Source organism: Bos mutus, chromosome 10 (genome assembly GCF_027580195.1).
Source record: "Bos mutus isolate GX-2022 chromosome 10, NWIPB_WYAK_1.1, whole genome shotgun sequence".
Classification (NCBI taxonomy): Eukaryota; Metazoa; Chordata; class Mammalia; order Artiodactyla; family Bovidae; genus Bos; species Bos mutus.
This window is the reverse complement of record NC_091626.1, coordinates 83,307,979-83,328,077: the sequence shown is the minus strand read 5'-3', so window position 1 is coordinate 83,328,077 and position 20,099 is coordinate 83,307,979. Positions and strand designations below refer to the sequence as shown.

Sequence of the window (20,099 nt, the reverse complement as noted above, 5' to 3'; positions counted from 1 at the left end):
TTCAGAAGAATGCCAACTAATAGATGTAGAAGAAATGACAGATTTAGAAAAATCACCCTTCAGTCAAAAGGTTAAAAACTCCAATTATAAAATAAATCAGTCATGGGGATATAATGTACAGCAGGGTGACTACAGTTAATAACACTGGATTGCATGTTTGAAAGTTTCTGAGAGAGTAAGCCTTTAACATTCTCATCACAACAATTTTGTAACTCACAATGAAACAGTTGATTTAAGCAATGAATTATGAAGTGTTAAATGTTAAAACCATAAAGTATCAAAACATCACAGATTATTTTCACTTCTCAGGGAAAAACAAACATAACTCTATTATAAACAGATCAGATGATCACCTTTGTAATTTAGTCTGAGCATCACTAACAACCAGATCATTGGTTTCTGCACTGTGATATGGTGTGTTCCAGCAAAAATATCTAATGTCCATTTATGAAGACTTGAGGTCCGATTTCCCAAATACTGGAATTTAGCAGAGGAATAAGCTAAAGTCACTATATGTTTTCAGATCAATAAACCAAGGATATAAAAAAGGGAGCATTCCAGGTTGAGAGACTTCAAGCAGACAACCAAGTGAATGCTCCTGGTTTGAACAAACCAGCTGCAAAGGATTTTATGGGACAATGAGTGAAATGTGAACACAAACTTGTGTGGTAGATGGCCACAAATCCTTTGTAGTCGCCACATCACGAAGCAAAGTCTACTGAGGATGTGGAGAGAAGGGAACCCTTGTGTACGGTTGGTGGGAATGTAAATTGGTGCAGCCACGATGCAGAACAGTATGGAGCTTCTTCAAATATTAAAAATAGAGCCACCATACGATCCTGCAACCCGCTTCTGAGTGTTCATCTGAAGAAAACAAAAGCACTAACTTGAAAAGACACGTGCGCCCTCATGCTGACCGCAGCGTTACTTATAACGGGAGACAGAGACACACCCTAAGTGCCCATTAACGAATGAATGACCAGAGAAAATGTGGGTTGTTGTGTGTGCATGTCTGTGTGCATTTCTACACACACATAAAGTGGAATATCATCTGGCCATAATCATGAAATCTTGCCATTTACGACATCATGGATGAATCATGGATGAAGGCAAACAGAAAGACAAGTACCATATGATCTCACTTATATGCGGAATCTAAGAGGAAGAAACAAAGAGTAGACAGCTCCAGAGGTGGGAGCTTGGGGCATGGATGAAACGGGTGAAGGCAGTCAAAAGGGCAAACCTCCAGGCATAAAACAAACCAGTTACGGGAATGGAACGCACAGCGCAGTGGCGATAGTTAATAACACTGGACTGCATATTTGAAAGTTCCTACAAGAGTAGACCTTCAAAGTTCTCATCACAACAACGAATAATTCCGTAACTATGGGTGGTGATGGATGTTAACCACTTACTGCGGCGACTGTTGTGCAATACATACAAATATCAAATCATTATGTTGTACATCTGAAGTTAATTTACAGTAATATTGTATGCCAACTATAATATATAATATATAATGTTGTATGTCAATTATATATATGTGTGTAAGAAAATATTATTTTAAAAAACACATGACAAGAAGCTGAGCCTGCTTCCCTATTCATTAGACCTGGGCTGGTTCTGCGGGAAGTGAGGCTGTGTGAGCTTCAGGGCCTCAGAGCGCCTCGTGACCCCTCCCTTCGCCCTCCTGGCTGTCTGCACGAGCTGCCCCGAGGTGGCCATGATGGGAAGAAGCTGATCTGCCGCACTGCGGGGTGAGAGCCACGTGCAGAGGAAGAGAGGGTCTCAGCCAGAGCAGCAGCAACTTTCAGACACGGGAATGACACCAGCTCAGCCCTCCACTCTCTACCACGTGAGCAAGTCCAGCCAACCCAGAGCATCACAAGAGAACACATTATTGTTTAAGCAATGAAATTTTAAAGTTACGTGGCAACAGACAAATGAGTATCACCAGATATTAAGTGAAATGAAAATTCATTAACCAGGAAAGATAGACATCATTAATATATCAAAAGAAAAAAAGCTGGTTACCAATCCCTTGTACAGGACGACTTCATCTTAATAAAGTGTACACGCGTGCAGACACACAGACACGAAGGTCTGGAAGGACACGCTAAGGTAGTAACAGAGAGAGGTGTCAGGAGGGAAACTCTGGTCCTGAAAATGTTTTCTTGTTTTCGTTTTGCTACAGTTTCTACATGCATGTATCTGCTTCTGTAGTAACAGTGAAGGTTTTTAAAAGGTCTATAATGTTTGTTTATTCATCAGACAAAGGTCAGCCAGCTGGATCCCTGAAAAGCTTGCTTGACATATGAACTCTTGCTATTAATCTCTAACAGTACACAAAACCTAGATAAAGTTAATCAACACACCTTTAAAGACAGTTACGGGCTGAAACGGTCTCCCCCAAATTCACATATTGAAGTCTCAGCCCCAATACCTCAGAATGTGACTCTATTAGTCATCAGGGCCTTTAAGGAGGTAAGTAAGTTATTAAAATGAGGCCATCAGGGTAAGCTCTAATCCAATCCTCACCAGAAGAGAAAATCTGAACACAAAAAGCAACACTAGAGGTGTGCCTGCAGAGGGCCAGCCACGTGCAGGGCGGTCAGAGGGGCCTCCGCGAGCTGGGGCGAGGCTGGGCCAGGCCCTCCCTCACGGCCCGCACGGCAAACTCCCACTGGTGCCGTGGTGCGGGCAGAAACTTCTGCTCAGTAAGCCACCCGGTCTTATATTTTGTCATGACGGCCCTGGCAGACTGAGACCGTATTTGGAAGACTGACCTAGCATGCGTTCCAAGCACTGCAAACAAACAACAGAACCAGAAAAAACAAAAACGAAAAAACAGTTTAATAAAGTCCCGTTCAAGATTTCTGAAAAGTTTTGTCTTTAAAGTCAAATAGCAACTACAAACACGCACAAAAAGGAGGAGAGTAAAGGCATCTGCGGGGACAGGAGGTAGAGGGCAGGCCTTCCAAACGCGCTGCCTGCCTCACCTACGAGGGACAAGGCCACGGTCCAGTCTACATTCTGCTCTTGAGCTGCCAGAAGAGATGGGCTTTCTCATTTGGGTTTGTATTTATTTATTTGTGGGCCACTGACAAAGAGCAAAAGTAACAAAGAAGCAACAACAAAAAGAGCAACGTTATCAAGGACTGTTTTTTAATCAAAACCAAAATATTCCACTCATCTACTTTGAGGTTAATAGTGCAGTATTTACAGTGAACAACTTGGAGCACAGCACGTCAGGGAACAGAGGAGAGGCTGGGGGAGGGCAGCGGGCGCAGAGCCCAGGAGTCCGGCTCTCCCTCTCGGGGCTCGCACTGGTTGTATGAGCTCAGGCGTCTGATTTAACTGTCGTGAGCCAGTTTATTGTAAAATCTTGTTCACTGAACGAGAGGATCATTTATAGCGAGTCTTCCTAGACTCCCTGAGGCCTCCACGGCAACTGTGACTGGGGGAGGACCAGAAATAAACTACAGGGTTTGTGCTCTGAGACAGACTCAAGCCCCGCTCCTCATTTCTATCTGTTTTCCAATTGAAGCTTTGTGTTTGCACTTGAGGGAAGGGTTCCGCTGCTAAAAATGTTGAAACCATTGTATTACGATGCCCTGTGCACTACACGCTACTGGGGAAAAATACAGAAGGACTTTTATTTAAAAATCAGTAAACAGCAAAGCTGAACAGATACACACAGGAGGAGAATGAAGGCCTGAGACACCAGGCAGATGGTTGCTGGAGTCGGGACCCTGACCAGACAGGGAGACTATGGCCTGCGGGTACGGAAGATTTGGGATGGTTTAGGGGATGCTAAACACTGCAAACTGGGTCTCAAAAAATGAATGCAATTATAGACAGCATTAATAAAAGTATAATTTTCTAAATGAGAGCATTTGATAAAGTTGCCAAATATATATTAAAAAGTCTATTTGTATCACTAATAATTGGAGAAAACAAGGGGCACTGTTAGACAGACTTCACGATTCAGATCTGAGTTCAGATCTTTATTCTCAAGCTTATACAAGATAAGTGACTGCAGGAAACGCAGCTTCCAGCACCTCAGCACCTCTAATGAGAGGCAGTGCTGCTGTGGGGGTTAGTGCTAACTAGGACTCCACCGAGCAGAGGGCCAGCACACCGAAGGGACGAGAGCCGGCTATGCTCACAGAGCACTGTGTATGAAATTCCACCTCACTTAATCCTCACAGGAGATCAGTACCAGGGTATTATAATACATAAGTGCAAGTTCTCACAAGGATGGGACTCCAAGTGTAGCAGAAGATACATTCTATGATGGAGGAGAGTAACTCTAGAAGTACTGCCATTTACTTCCAGCAGGAAGAGAGAGCGGTACAGCTTTTCTGAAAAGAAATCTGGCCAGATTTCAAATCTGCACAGGGGACATCTCTGAAGCCCACAAGCTCACAGTGGTCCACCTCTAGCTGACAGGGTTTCCCTGGTGGCTCAAGTGGTAAAGAATCTGCCTGCAATGCAGGAGACCAGAGTTTGATCCCCTGGTTTGGGAAGATCCCCTGGAGAAGGGAATGGCAACCCACTCCAGTACTCTTGCCTGGAAAGTTCCACAGACAGAGGAGCCTGGCGGGCTGCAGTCCATGAAGGAAAGGATTCAGACAGCGTCTGTGGGTGGGAACGGGAGTGAGCAGAGTACTGATGACTTGTGGGGCTCTCCCGTAAAACCAGGCTTTTCACTAGAAAAGCAAAGCATCTCTAAGAAAAATCTTTTCTTTTTCCTAATTACTGATTTCCATAAATATATCCTTGTTGGCCCACACCTGTACGTTCCTGAGAGCTGTGGCCCACTTTCCCATTCAACTCCTCACATTTGAAGAGAATTTACCGCCCAGGGAAGCAGCCACCCAAATGACTCCCGTGTTCAAGATTAAAAAGGAGTGTGAAAAAGAGGGCCACAAATTTCTTCAGGCCAGGAGGCCCCAAATCCGGAGCGATTCCGGATGTTCAAGGAAATGGCACCATGGAGAGAAGAGTGGAAGTCAAAGGTTTCATCTCTTCTCTTGTTTTTGAAGATTTTTTTGATGTGGACCATTTTTAAAGCTTGTGTTGAATGTGTCACCATATCGCTTCTGTTGCTCACGTTCTTGTTTTTTTGGCCGTGAGGCATGTGGGGTCTCAGTTCCCCGAGCAGGGGTCAAACCCTCACTCCCTGTTTGGAAGGCAAAGTCCTAACCACTGGACCACCAGGAAGTCCCAAGACTCCACTCTTCTAAGTCTGAAGTGTGCCACCTTTGGGTAGGTTACAACTCAAGGCCCAGAGTGTGCGTGGCGAGCCGGAGTCAGCCGAGAAGCGGCACTCACCTAAGATGAGGTGCAGCTTGGTCTCCGTCTGGAAGGCGTAGTGCAGCGTCACCAGGAAGGGCGACTGCCGGATGTGCTCCAGCACCTGCCGCTCCGTCCGCGTGTGCTCCGCGCTCTTGGCCTTCTGCACTATGGTGGCCTTCTTCAGAACTTTCATGGCATACAGCTTTCCAGCATCGTGGCCACTTACTTTACGCACAAGAAACACCTTTCCGTAAGCTGAAAATGAAAAGAAAAAAATCAGAAGATTATTAAAAGGGTACCCAGGCAGAGTGGTAACTGAGTGCAGACTGAAGGTTAACAGTGCACAGAGGAACATTCTCTGGATGAAAAAGGACCCTTAGTGCCGTTTCTGATAGTCTTTTACACCTTTCTTCAAGTTTATGCCAGACATCTCTAGGTCTAACCCTCAGACGCAGGTATCTCACCCCGCTGACGAAGGGAGGTTCTCACCCTTTTACCGCTCTTCTCGCCTCAGGGTGCTCAGCTGTAGGAAACAACTGTTATCACGGCCAATTAACCAAAGTCCAATTCTGAGCAACCAGGACATTGCAGACGTTACATAAAACCTCTAGGTTTTGCTACTGCTATAAACAAATACAAATAGTTCTTAACAAGAATCTAAAAAAAAAAAAGTCTCATACACACGTATGAATCAAGTATCTCAAGTACTCCTCTATACTTATTTTAAAAAGTCTAAAGCAACATAAGCTGACCTTGTACAAACAAAAGAGATCTTCAGATCCTGACCCAGGGATCAAACCTGGGTGTCTCTCTCCTGCATTGCAGGCAGATTCTTTAGTGTCTGAGCCACCAGGGAAGCCTGTAAAAGACTCTAAATAGCAAGCAATACCAACAGAATCCCCTTTACAGCTCTGGACAGCAGTTCAGAAGTTAGTAGGTGAACCTTGCCACATGTTCCCTAAATTTGGGCTCAGCTGGGAAAATCCTGTGTACAGGGCCACTCCGCTCTATGCGGAGGCATTGGGGCCATACTGGATCCTGTGCCCAGAGCAGATATCTGTGCTTATTCACCTAGAGGAGCAGGGAAAGGTCAGGAGGAGGCAGGAGGAAGGAAGAGGAAGAAGGCAGACCAAAAAACTGATAAAGGGAAGGAGTAGGTCCCCAGTTCACCCCTACAGGGTATAAAGTCTCTTCCCTTCTCACAATGCAAACACCTCCTGGGATGGTTGAGACCAGTCCCACTCTGAAGTGCTTTCATCAAGACCATTCTGGAGCTGGTCTAAGTTCTGATCCAGACCCGTGCTTCCTCAGACTGTTCTAACCTACCCACATATAAGGCAGTTTTAAGGGAAGGGCCTACATATGCACTGGAAGGACTGATGCTGAAGCTGAGACTCCAATGCTTTGGCCACTTGATGTTTAGAGCCAATTCACTGAAAAAGACCCTGATGTTGGGAAAGACAGAAGGCAGGAGGAGAAGGATAGGATGAGATGGTTGGATGGCATCACCAACTCAATGGACATGAGTTTGAGCACGCTCTGGGAGATGGTGAAAGTCAGGGAGGCCAGGCGTGCTGCAGTCCATGGGTCACAAAGAGTCAGACACGACTGAGCAACTGAAAAGCAACAGCAAAGGGATGGGCTCTTCGCCGGGGACATCATTTGGTTCAGGACGTGAGGAAGTAAATGAGTGCTGACTCGTGATATACGATGGACAGAGAATGGTGGTAACGTTCCTGAGAAGGGAGGGAAGACACTCACTAAGGACCAGGCTCTGCAGGCTCCGCGCTAAACACACTCCACACAGTGCCTCGCTTGCTCCTCAACAGCCAGTGAGGTTGGTGCTTTCAGTAATCCCATTCTGCAGATGGAAGTGCAAAATGGAATTACCGAAAGGACGTGGCCAGAGTACTTGGGTAAAAGTGGCAGAACTGATTCAAATGAAAGCACTACACAGTTAACCGTAAGTGATTTTTTTTTAAAAAGAGACATTCTTCATGAGTACTAGAAATTGGATGGTGTGGATTTTAATAAAATCTATACCATAAACAAACTGAACATACCCTGGACTATAGAAAAAGTTAACAAATGGGTTGTGTCTTGTATCGAAAATAAAATGATTACAGATTGAAAGTTTAGTAAGGCAGAAGTGAACCAAAAAATAAAAAGTCAAAGCATTGTTAGAACCTAACAATCTATTCAGAAGCAGTGAAATGAAGCTGGAGAATATTCTAATGAAGAGTACTTACTACATCTTCCACGGAATAAGGTTCCACAGAAATCCGGAAGAAAGTCAAGTCCTCTAGAAGGACCATATTTTTGTGTTCCCCTACACACACAAGGCACCTGCCCTAAATTTCTGTGCTGAGATTCCTGTCTCCAGACTGTTATGGTCCTTCGAAATTGCTACCCGTCTGTCTTCTCCAACAAACAAAACCTTTCTACAACATCATGGGAAGATGGCCATGAACTCCTTCCCAGTGCTCGTGTGTCCTTCAGCCCAGGTGCTGCCAACACAGCAGACAGACGCAGGGTGTGAGCACCGACCTGCTGAGGGTCTGCTCTTCAGAGACAAACCCTGAGACTCCCACAGCACCCCCACGAAGGGGTGAGGGGGTGACCCCCACTTTAGAGGGTCTGCACTTCAGAGACAAACTCCTGAGACTCCTACAGCACCCTGAGAGGGTGAGGGGTGACCCCCACTTTACAGGTGAGGAAATGGAGCACGGAGAACTGGGCCCCTGGCTCAAGGTCACAGCCGGCCCTCTGGCCTGACTCCTAAGACCCCGCTCCGAGCAGCGCTCCAGCACCTCCCTAAAGTGAATGAGCTCACAGACTAAGAAATGAGGAACCAGACATTAAACAGAAGCCACAATACAGGTTAGCTGTTTGCATGGTAGCAAAGACACAGTACTAATACTTCCAAGTGGAGGAAGTTTTGTAAAGTAGACCATTTTGTGGATGGGGGGGATCTAAATATTCAAAAATGTGCCTTACCTTGAGTGGAAACAGGCCTTTCTACAATATTCATCAGTTAGTCCTTATACCTTCTGGACTTACAAAACAGAATATTATCCATCTTCTCTAATCTTTTAAATATTTAAAAATACAGTCACACCATTTCATCTAAGCAAAATGTCCTTACTCGCTAAGCCGATCTAAAAGTAAATGATGTTAAGATTTTGTACCACTAGGAGGTTCCCTTGAGGTGCACTGTGAATTTGGAAATAACTTTTGATTTTTTGTTGTTGTTCCTTTAAACAACGTCAAATTTCACTTCAAATGAAAGTGAGATAGCATCGGATGCTAATGTAGGTGGGAAAATAATATAAAATCATCCTTAATGCCTGTTACACACTGCATGGTCAAATGATAAGCAGTCATCCTCCTTGCCGTGTGATGATAACCACAAGTTTTCCAATGAGTTAAAGACACATCCTGCCATTAGCATTATTTTTAATCTGTCAGGAAACTGTCAGGGGAAAAAAGTATGCTGATGCTCCCAAGTCTTCGGCTTTTACTTCTATAACTGCCATGATTAACTAAAGCTATGGTACTTCTATCACATGGTACGTGCCAATAGATGCTTACGGCAATAAAATTCAAGAAGTGCCTTACAATGTTTCAAACGACAAATATTTCAGGCAAACAAGATCTTATTTTTGAGTAGACTACTTAAGAAAAACAGAGTTGCCTCCAAACAGCCCTGCTTTCTGAAGCTGCCATAAGGTTGCTGATCACATTGCAAAGGAGGAAGAAAACATTCACTGCTGGAGGGACCTTGAAGAAGCCACCTGTCCTGCCTGAGCGGGTCTGCAGGTTAGTGCCGAGGAAGGAGGGAAGGAGTCCTCCCGCGGAAGAGTGCCATCCGGTCCAGAACCACCTACGGGTCTGCCGGTGTTTTAAGAGGGGCCACTGCCACTGAACCTGGTGGTAATATCACTTCCTTTTAGTCTCCAGTGAGATGAATGGCTGCCCTGTGGTGAAGCTGACTCCTGGCTTCGCTCGCTGTGTGCTGATGGTGGTAAAGCCTATTTTGAAAGCATCTTTTGGAAAATGTAAAAAGCAACCAATGGCGAAAACTCTTCTGGCCAAAAAAGGTAAAACAATAGCACTTGCTGCTCAGATGGAGCCCCTAAAACAGATGCTTGGCAACACGGCTGGGATCTGCAGCTTGGGTCAAGAGACAAAGCTTCAGGCTTCAGCGTAACTCTAATCTCTGCATCAACATGAAATGGCTTCAGATGTACTGCCAGCAATCTTCACAGAAGCCTGTGCAGTGCTCTGATCTTATCAGTTTCTCCAGAAAAAGGGCCTTTCCAAGATACTCTGTTAACCATGTCAGCACAAGAAGACATGGAGTTCACTGGTTTTCCAGAGATCAAGTCTAGCAGCGCTTGATGAGACGACGTTGAAGTTCTACGTATTAGACTGAGGGAAAGCAAACTCTAAAAGGCCTTCCCTGGGGGCTCAGTCAGTACGTGGGAGAGCTGGGTTCGATCCCTGGGCTGGGAAGATCCCCCAGAGAATGGCTGCCCACTCCAGCATTCTTGCCTGGAGAATCCCAGGGACAGAGGAGCCTGGCGGGCTACAGTTCACAGGGTTTGCAAGAGTCTCATGACTGAGTGACCACACTAACTAACTACATTCAAAAAACAAATGACAACTAGGAATGGGAATTCCCTGGTGGTCTAATGGTTAGGACTTTGAGATTTCACTGTTGAGGCCCTGGGTTCAGTCTCAAGCTGCATGGTCAAAAAAAAAAAAAACAATGACAAGGATTAATTCCTGTCTTTGCTTGACAGATACCTATGACCATATGAATGAGGTATATCTTTCATTTTAAGGCTCGACAGACATTGCTGTGTGCTCCCATACCGACAGGTTATAGTAGCTGTTTCCAAGGAGAAGACTGGATCAAGACAACCACATAAGCTTTTTCCAAGCTGCAGGAGGAATTCCATAGGTTGGGGGCAAACTACAGATATATTATGAAGGTCATTTCTGCTCAAACTGAAATATGGATTCAGCATCCTATTCTACCAGACATAGACAGTACAATGTTGCAAACCTTGTTGACAACGGTCTCAATGGCTTGATGATAAGAGAAATCACGTAAGATGAGCTAAGCACAGCGTCCAGGGGAAACGTCTAGTTCCTCAGACTAGGTTTCAGTCTGCTTTTCCACAGGTGTAACTCTGACTCCATCAGCACAGGGTCATGATGAACCAGGCTTTTGGCGTGAGTCATGACGAACAGAAGTTAAAGCAGACTGATGGTTTTAAAACAAGATGACATGCATGCTGTCATATCGAAAGCTGCTGCACAAATTCAACTACTTTTTCAAGCCAAACAAAAGCAGCTTTCTTGCTGAAATTTATCTTGAGCACAATTAAACAGATCTCTTCACTTTATTTGTAAAATCTGAATTCATTAAAAATTTTCAGGAAGTATTGGCATTTAAATGTGATCAATTTGTTAAAAAAAACACAAACATTTTTATGGTCCGTCTATGGATGCAGTCAGTTTACAATGCCGTATGATTAAATGCAAGGAGAATCTGTCTATGTTTACAGGCATTGCTCTGGAGAAAACAGTTAAGAACTAGATGGCCTCTGGATTAACTCCTTCAGTCGCGTGCTCACCCAGAACATACTGTTCCCACTGGGATCTGAATGCTTACACTCAGTGAGATCACTGTTTTCTGCCACTCAAACTTTCATTAATGCTGCTTTAAACCCTATACATTGTACACTCTGGCTTACCAGTCATGCCACACTTTGGGTTTATTCCAATCTTAACTTCTGTATTGGAACTATCGCTTTAAATATATATATACACACAAACATACTGCAGAAGCGTTCCTGGTGACTGCCGCTTAAACAGCTCCCAACACTGGTGCACTCGCCTCTCCGCCCGTAAGACAGCGCTGCAGCCCGACGCCCTTGACCAGCTCTCCGTGTGCCGCTGTCTCCCCTGCTGCTCTGCTTCCCATGAGCCACTGACACGCACTGCCTTGCTGGCGTGTGCCTGCGGTGTATGTTGTTCTTACATAATTTAATTACATATTACATAAACCACAGAAATGTAAATGTGAAAGAAGAGAAAAGATGAGGTTAAAAGCTTTAAAAGAACTACAAAAAGCAAGACACTTGGGGGAAAAAACAAAAAGAACTGTCAAAAAAGTAGGCATGGTGAAACAACCATAAAAGGCTCAGGGAAAAAGCTTTGTATCCAGATGACTTCAAATGTATCTGGTTCTCACTTTAAAGAACTGGAAATGTGATTTTAGATGATGCGTTACGAGTGTGGTTTATGCAAACCATTGTTTAAGAACTTACTTTCAAAGATTCTTGTGCCTACATGCAAAATGAATATGTATTTATATGTTTTAAGTGAAAAGTAGTATGTTCAAAGTACATATTTATATATCCTTTTAAAATGATTTTCCACTTGAACAAGCTTTTTCTGATTAACCGCAAGTACCAATGCTGTAATCGCAGAGAGATTCCACTAACTCGGCAATCACAGTCAGTGTTCCTGGAGTTCACCCTGCTCTCCCCCTTCCAGAACACTGGAATCTTGTTAAACGGTGACTTAACCATCAACCACACTAACTCCTCCTCTAAGTCTGCATTCATCCTCATTTAGTAAACATACCTTTTGTGTTGTCATCTAAATTGCTGATAAAAAAAATAACCCTTCTGGCTCAAAACACTTGATTTCCCACGACGCCTAAGATAATGAGAATCCTTAATGTAGCCTAAACTACCTGCCTCCTCCCTGCCTCTCTCCACTTCTCACCATCATTTACTCACTCCTTCAGACATAACAGCCTCTCCTGACTTCCCAGACTAACACAGCTCCTCTAATTTTATACTCTCCTAACACTCTGTCACAGAAATGGTCAGAAACAGGAGTTTTCATTTATTTGTGTGATTGCCTCACTGTGTAGCTTTCACTGGACTGCATATTCCACAAATCCATGGACTGTGTCTGGTTTTACTCACTTTGTATCATTAGCAAATTCTGGAGCTGGTACACTGGAGAAACTCAATGTTGAATGTGTGAAAAACAAAAATAGAGAACAAACAAAGCAAAACCTCTGTAGCATACAGCCAAATACCCTTCTCCGTTGACAATCCTGACTTACAGGTGAAGAAGTCTTTAGGAAGAGAAACTAACAATGACAATCCAGCGCAGAGCGAGAGTGCACCAACCCTTTCCCCTTGAGAGGGAACAGTGGGCTTTCATGCAGAAATCACTTTTAGGAAAGAAAGCAGTATTAGTCACTCAGTCAAATCTGACTCTTTGCAACCCTGCACACTGTAGCCTGCCAGCCTCCTCCATGGAATTCTCCAGGCAAGAATATTGGGAGTGGGTTGCCGTGCCCTCCTCTAGGGAATCTTCCTGACTCAGGGATAGAACCTGGGTCTCCTCAATTGCAGGCAGATTGTTTACCATCTGTGGCTCAGCTGGTAAAGAATCCGCCTGTGATGCAGGAGACCTGTGTTCAATCCCAGGGTGGGGAAGACCCCCTGGAGAAGGTAAAGGCTACCCACTCCAGTATTCTGGCCTGGAGAATCCCATGGACTGAATAGTCCATGGGGTCGCAAAGAGCCGGACACAACTGAGCAACTTTCACTTCACTTTCACTTTCTTTACCATCTGAGCCACCAGGGAAATCCCCAATCCTTTTAATGTGGGATTACATATGACGCCTGACAACATTCCCTAGGGACACTAGCTCAGGAAACTTAGCTGCCACCACCGTGGAAAAGGAAAGTACCTTAACATGCTGTCGTCTCTCTCTGGCCACTGCTTTGTAACCTGCCTCAACTACATAAGGACTGATTACAATGCCTGGCCACATCCCTTCCTCACATATGACTTAACTTGAGAAAAGATTTCTACCTTTCCACATGTGACATGTTCCAGACACTGACAATCAATCCACCTGCCTTCCCCACTCCAGTCTCTCTAGACCAGTTTTTTTCAACTGTGGGCTATGACCTGTTAGTGGATAAAAATACCAATTTATTGGGTTCAGTGGGCATTTTGGAACGAAAGTACTAAAAAAAGAACTGAATATACTAAAAAGTGTTTCATGAACATGTGGAGGTATCAGTTCAGTCGCTCAGTTGTGTCTGACTTTTTGCAACCCCATGGACTGCAGCACACCAGGCCTCCCTGTCCATCACCAACTCTTGGAGTTTACTCAAACTCAGGTCCATCGAGTCAGTGATGCCATCCAACCATCTCACCCTCTGTCGTCCCCTTCTCCTCCTGCCTTCAATCTTCCCCAGCCATCAGGGTCTTTTCCAATGAGTCAGTTTTTCGCATCAGGTGGCCAAAGTATTAAGAGCTTCAGCCTCAGCATCAGTCCCTCCAATAAATATTCAGGACTGATTTCCTTTAGGATGGCCTGGTTGGATCTCCTTGCAGTCCAGGGACTCTCAAGAGTCTTCTCCAACACCACAGTTCAAAAGCATCGATTCTTTGGTGCTCAGCTTTCTTTATAGTCCAACTCTCACATCCATACATGACTGCCAGGGGCGGATAGTCTACCTATGGGAGTTAATCCTCACAGTCTCAAACCTAACGTACTCTGGCAAATGGATGTAACTCATGTCTCTTCATTTGGAAAACTGTCCTTTGTTCATGTAACTGTAGATACCTTTTCTCATGTTATTATTGCAACTGCTCGTACCGGAGAGGCAGTTAAAGATGTGATACAACATCTCTTTACTTGTTTTTCATATTTGGGCCTGCCAAAAGCTCTGAAAACTGACAATGCTCCTGCTTACACTTCTAAGTCTTTTCAGGAATTTTGTATAAAGTTTCAAATTAAACATAATACAGGCATCCCTTATATTCCACAGGGACAAGCCATTGTGGAAAGCGCACATCAAACATTAAAAATACAAATTCAAAAAATTAAAGGAAGGGGAATTTAAGTATAGTTCCCCCCATCAGATCTTACAACATGCTCTCTTTGTAATAAATAACTTAAATGCTGATTCGTCCGGAACAACAAGATACAAAACCATTAGTCAAATGGAAGGACCTCCTCTCAGGACAATGAAGGGTCCTGACCCATTATTAACTAGCGGTAGAGGATGTGCTTGTATTTTTCCACAGGATGCAGATTCTCCAATTTAGATCCAGGACAGGCTGATTTGCCATGCTGCAGTCCCCCAGACATCCAGTTTCCCCATTGCTTCGATCACAAAAGAGGAGCCCGCCAGAAGGGGAGGCAAGATAAACATCGAGATCCTGGCGAGACTGATGGGGCTGCTGCAGTGTGAACTCCAACCAGAAAATAATTCTACTTATTCTGTTTTGGCTTGTCTACCCTCTCCTTATGTTTTTCTCTTTACCAACGATTCTGGGAAACTTAATGTACATGTGACTTTCACTGGTGGACCCAATGTAGTGACTTGTGAACAATGCGTGCTCTCATCTTGTTTAAACCCTCAGTATAATGTTTGCTCCTTTGTAGTGTTACAACATCCACCTTATCTTATGATGTAACCACTTATTGATATGATAATTTTGGTCTTGCTGTATTACAACAACTACAGGATTTAATGCGATCGTGACGGTTTGTGGGCTTGCTTATCCTGGGAATAGCAGCTTTAATAGCAGCAATATCATTGACTTAACAACTGCATACTGCCCAATATGTTGATACCGGGTCTAAAAATGTTTCTCTAACTCTAGCAACACAGGAAGCTATAGATAGAAAGTTGGAGATGAGGGTAGATGCCTTGGAAGAGGCAATAATGTATACTGGGACTGAGTTACAGGCTTTAAAAGTGAAAATGGCTCTGTCTTGCCACGCTGATTACCCGTGGATATGCATGACATCTTTAAAGGTAAACGAAACAGATTATGAATGGGAAAAAATTAAAAATCCTATCTCAGGTGTTTGGAACAGCTCTGACATTGGCCTGGACTTAGGGAAACTTCATAATCAAATACAGACCTTGGAACACTTTCCACTGGATTTTACCGCCACTGGAGCAGCTAACGACTTGTTTCACACCTTCTCTAACTTTATTTCTGGAAAAAACATTCTGTCTAATATCTTTAGTTCTAATTTTGCTTCTCATAATCTTTCTTCCTTGTATTGTCAGGATTCTTCGGCAGAACATTCAGAAGCTCGCGACTGAGCTGCATCTGGCTGTTTTAAGAAATAAAAAAGGGGGAGATGCCGGGAGCAGGAGCTCTGCCCCTGGCAAAGGTCACGAGGAAGGAGGCTCGGCATATGCAAAGGCGGGATCGAGCCTCAGGAGTCCCCCTGGAAATTCTCGAGCATCTACCCCCAAAACCAGAGTCTGCCTACTTTCTGCTTTGTGCTCTCACCTACACCTCTGACTTTACGGGGGGCTGTCCCCCACTACCTCTCTCTGAAAAAAGAGTTAACTTACAGCTCCAGTTAATAAAGTTCCTGGGTGTGATAGTGTTTCAACCTACAAACTCCTTTGGAAATCCTCCAGCCTGCCTGAATAGGTTTTTCCAGCCACATGTGATTGTTCAGAGCCTCCCAACTGTGAGAGGCATGAAATGTTCTAAACTGTCTGAATACAGATTCCTTTGAGCGGTTAAAAGATTGATTAGAAATGGTACTGGTGAAGGGTTTTTCACTTGTTGGGCCAATGTTTGCTGCTAAGTTTCCATATCCCTTACCTGCTGTGTCCCTTGCAGTGTATTGATTAATATAATTGGTGTAAGTAGTAGCTTTAATGTTTGTAATCTTGCACCCTTGAGTTAATTCTTTTTCTTGTTATAGCCCACCACACCTTTGCCCTATGGGAATGCAACTTTATCTAATGCTTTTGGAGGATGGCACCTGACTTTAGAATAATCACCTTTAGAGAAAAATAAGTTTCTTAAAATGTTAACAGGCCTCCGGGCCAGAAGATGATGCAAATCACCTAAACTTTTGCATATGATAAGTTTGCAGGAAGAAAGCCTGGCTTCGATAAGGATCAAGGACTGCTGTCCTTGCATGACTCTACCCCTTCCCCCATTATCCTCTATGCATAACTTAAGGTATAAAAACTACTTTGGAAAATAAAGTGCAGGCCTTGTTCACCGAAGCTTGGTCTCCCCATGTCGTTCTTTACTTTGGAAAATAAAGTGCAGGCCTTGTTCACCGAAGCTTGGTCTCCCCATGTCGTTCTTTCTCTCACCTTCTGGCTGAATTATTCAGCCTCTTTTCTCCACTGAATTTCCTCACTGAGCTGTCCTTATTTAACCACTCCTTATATCTTTAATTAACATTTAAGTAAGCTGTTGTTTCCTGATCGCCGAAGCCGTCTCCCCTTTGAAACCCCTGGATCCACCGGGGCTGGACCCCGGCACATGACTACTGGAACAACCAAAGCTTTGACTAGACAGACCTTTGTCAGTAAAGTAATGTCTCTGCTTTTCAATATGCTGTCTAGGTTGGTCATAGCTTTTCTTTCAAGGAGCAAGCGTTTTAATTTTAAGGCTGCAGTCACCATCTGCAGTGATTTTGGAGCCCCAAGAAAATAAAGTCTCTCACTGTTTCCATTGTTTCCCCATCTATTTGCCATGAAGTGATGGGACCAGATGCCATGATCTTAGTTTTCTGAATGTTGAGCTTTAAGCCAACTTTTTCACTCTCCTCTTTCCCTTTCATCAAGAAGCTCTTTAGTTCTTCTTCACTAAGGTATGAAATTGCTAGGATAAAAGGCAAAATTTCAGGTCTATGGGATAAATCCCTAAAATATGAGTTTATAGAACCTGACAAATTAGGAACATTATTTGACTTTGCAGGGAAACCTTTCCAGAAACCTCAACAAATAATGCTGTTTCCTCTTAAATATAGAAATCCAGTCCTAGTTCACATCAGGCTTCACAAGTTTGTGTGTCTGTCTCTCCTCCCCACTGCCATCTCTCTATTTTTCTATCTTTATCTCCATTTTAGAATACTCACACACACACACACTCATTCTTAAACACATTCACACGTGCACAGTAAGCAACACCTGACATGGACCACAGTGCTATAGAATATGTCATTCCAGGATGACAACAGGGTTCAGAACTTTTGTTTGCTTTCCCTGGTAGCTCAGACAGTAAAGTGTCTGCCTACAATGCGGGAGACCTGGCTTTGATCCCTGGGTCAGGAAGATCCCCTGGAGAAGGGAAAGGCTACCCACTCCAGTATTCATGCCTGGAAAATCCCATGGACTGAGGAGCCTGGTGGGCTATAGTCCATGGGGTCGCAAAGAGTTGGACATGACTGAGTGACTTCACTTCACTTCACTTTCTGCCATAAGGGTGGTGTCATCTGCGTATCGGAGGTTACTGTGTTAGGTATACATGTGTAGGTACATGTGAATGTAAAAAGTCTAAGCACATGAGAGAGGGAAAAGAGGGCAGTACAGAACAATGGTTAAGAACATAAGACTCTGATGCCTGACTGCCCAGCTTTGATTCCTAGATATGCTGTTCAATAACTGTGTGAAAGAAAGTGAAAGTTTATTCGCTAAGTCATGTCTGACTCTTTGCTACCCCTGGTCTATAGCCCGCCAGGCTCCTCTGTCCATGGAATTTTCCAGGAAAGAATACTGGAGTGGGTAGTCATGCCTTCTCCAGGGGATCTTCCCAGTCCAGGGAGTGGACCCAGGTCTCCTGCACTGCAGGCAGATTCTTCACCGTCTGAGCCACCAGGGAAGTGCAAACTGTGTGTCCCCGGGCTCAGCAGGTAGCACAGCTGTGCCTCAGTCCTGTCATTAGGGGCAGTGATAGTGCTTACATCATATGGTCTGGGGATTTAGGAAATTAAAGAAATTACCGTAAGGATTCAAAGGAAGGCCTGGCAGATAACAAACACTACACAAACGTTAGTGGGAAAAGCGTGTGTGTCTGTACATACTGTTTCTGTTTCATACACACATACATAAACACACATACTGAGTTGCCATACAAAAACATACCTATTTTGTCCTATGCATAATAGTTCAAAAAGCTTGAAAGCTACAGCTCTACACAAACTTATATGCTTTTCCTCTAGGAAAAAAAATACAAATTATGTAGGCCAAAGAATTTTCCCTTTCTATCTATCTCTTAGTAACCTCAGGGTTAAATTTAAGACACAATTACAATTACTATCTCAGCCCAGATTTCTACATCATCTATTTCACTTTCCTGTTATCTGACTTTTGCTCTATTTTCATCTTTTTTTTTTAAGTTCCTTATTTTTTTATTCTACCTTTGGAAATGCCCTTAAATCTGTATTTGAAAATTGGTACATTTTAAGATACATTTAAAATAAAATTCACTTAATTTTACATATTTATCAAACAGAAGCACAGATTCTAAATTCCTTTATAGAACAGATACCTTATTTGCACACTAAATTTCAAATCTTAAAAAACTACATAACTATATAAAACTTAAAACTTAATATTGCAACTATAAAACTTAGTATTTCAACATAATTTTAAAATAGAAACAGGGAATTTGAGCCATTAAATTCAATCATTTTTAAAGTTAGTGACTCTTGCCAGGATTTTTAAAATAAAAACAAAATGTCTAAGACTAATAAAGATAGACTGATTAAAATAGATTCTTCTTCTAACATACAAAGAGCTATAAACCCAAAACATGCCTGCATACATAAACAGATGCTAAAGGCACACATGAGATGTGGTAAAAGCACATGAAATCATAGGCAGTAATATTTTATGCAAGAGACTGAGATAGGCTATTTGTTTTAGGTATAAACCTGTATATCCTCTCTAGAAGATATACAACAACGACGACCTGGAAGACAATAAAAGCACCAGCATTCTACATATAATCCAATTAATTTTTTAAACTAACCAGGGTCAAATGTGACTCATTTAGTTAATTATTTTAAATGGTCAAAAACAGTTGCTCAGCTGAAATCAAGACCACAAAACCAATACATTTTCTCATGGATGGTGTTAGCTTCTTAAAAAAAAAAGATTTAATATGTGAGAAAGTTGACAATAAAAAATAGTTTCAGGAATGACTATCTATGGATTCCATTTATGCATACTGGATTAGCTTGAATAATTAAAGACTGAGTGCATGATATCTGCTAGATCAGCACTTTTTAATTTCAGAGAAAGCACTCGACACCACGGGCACTAATCCCACTAATAACTGCATGAGCATGTGGCGCGGCCATCTCCCAAAAGTCTCCTACAGATGACCCATGTAAACCACATGGCATTTCTTATCCCTGGTCCCAAATGACTTGAAAACCAAAGATCCATCAGGAAAGGAGAAAAAGCTGCACAGGAAGCCATGTTCCACTGTGAGACGTAGACTAGAATTGATTACCAAAGAACCCACTAAAAGGAAAACACAGGAAATCACACAAATGAGCTGTTTGGGTTTAAAACGCTTGCCTCCTCTCTCTTGCTCCAAAACTTCCCAGGTTCAGGCTGAACCCAGACCCGAGCCTCGGCCACATGCTGCTGAGGCTCCTCCTCTGCCCCTACCGCCCGCTTACTCTTCTCTGAGCATTCCTGCAGGAAGTCAATGCACTCCATTCTAGCTAACGTGACCTAGGACAGCAGCAGTAATGAGTCAGACTGGATTTACACTAGGGAGATGATGTCAACCAACATCCTTAAGTGGAATCATCTTTTGATTTTAGAATAAAACATCACAAATATTTAACCCCTAAGATTTCCTTAAGCACTGCAGGCTTACACTGAAACATAAGCAACAGTGGGCACACACATGCAAAACTATAAACTTTTTTAAATGACGATTTTGACAATATA

The 20,099-nt window shown here is 43.3% G+C and overlaps 1 protein-coding gene across 5 annotated transcripts in view; it reads right to left on the bottom strand.

Moving 5' to 3' along the window:
• RPS6KA5 (ribosomal protein S6 kinase A5) overlaps nucleotides 1-20,099 on the bottom strand; it is a 200,529-nt gene that overhangs the window by 107,788 nt on the left and 72,642 nt on the right. For 3 of the 5 annotated variants that reach the window (XM_070378344.1, XM_070378342.1, XM_070378343.1), the window contains exon 3: nucleotides 5,338-5,556. In XM_070378344.1, coding sequence (XP_070234445.1) covers nucleotides 5,338-5,556 — 219 coding nt within the window. Of the gene's footprint in view, nucleotides 1-5,337; nucleotides 5,557-20,099 lie in introns of those variants that run through there. The other 2 variants (XM_070378345.1, XM_070378346.1) reach the window with 2 other exon arrangements.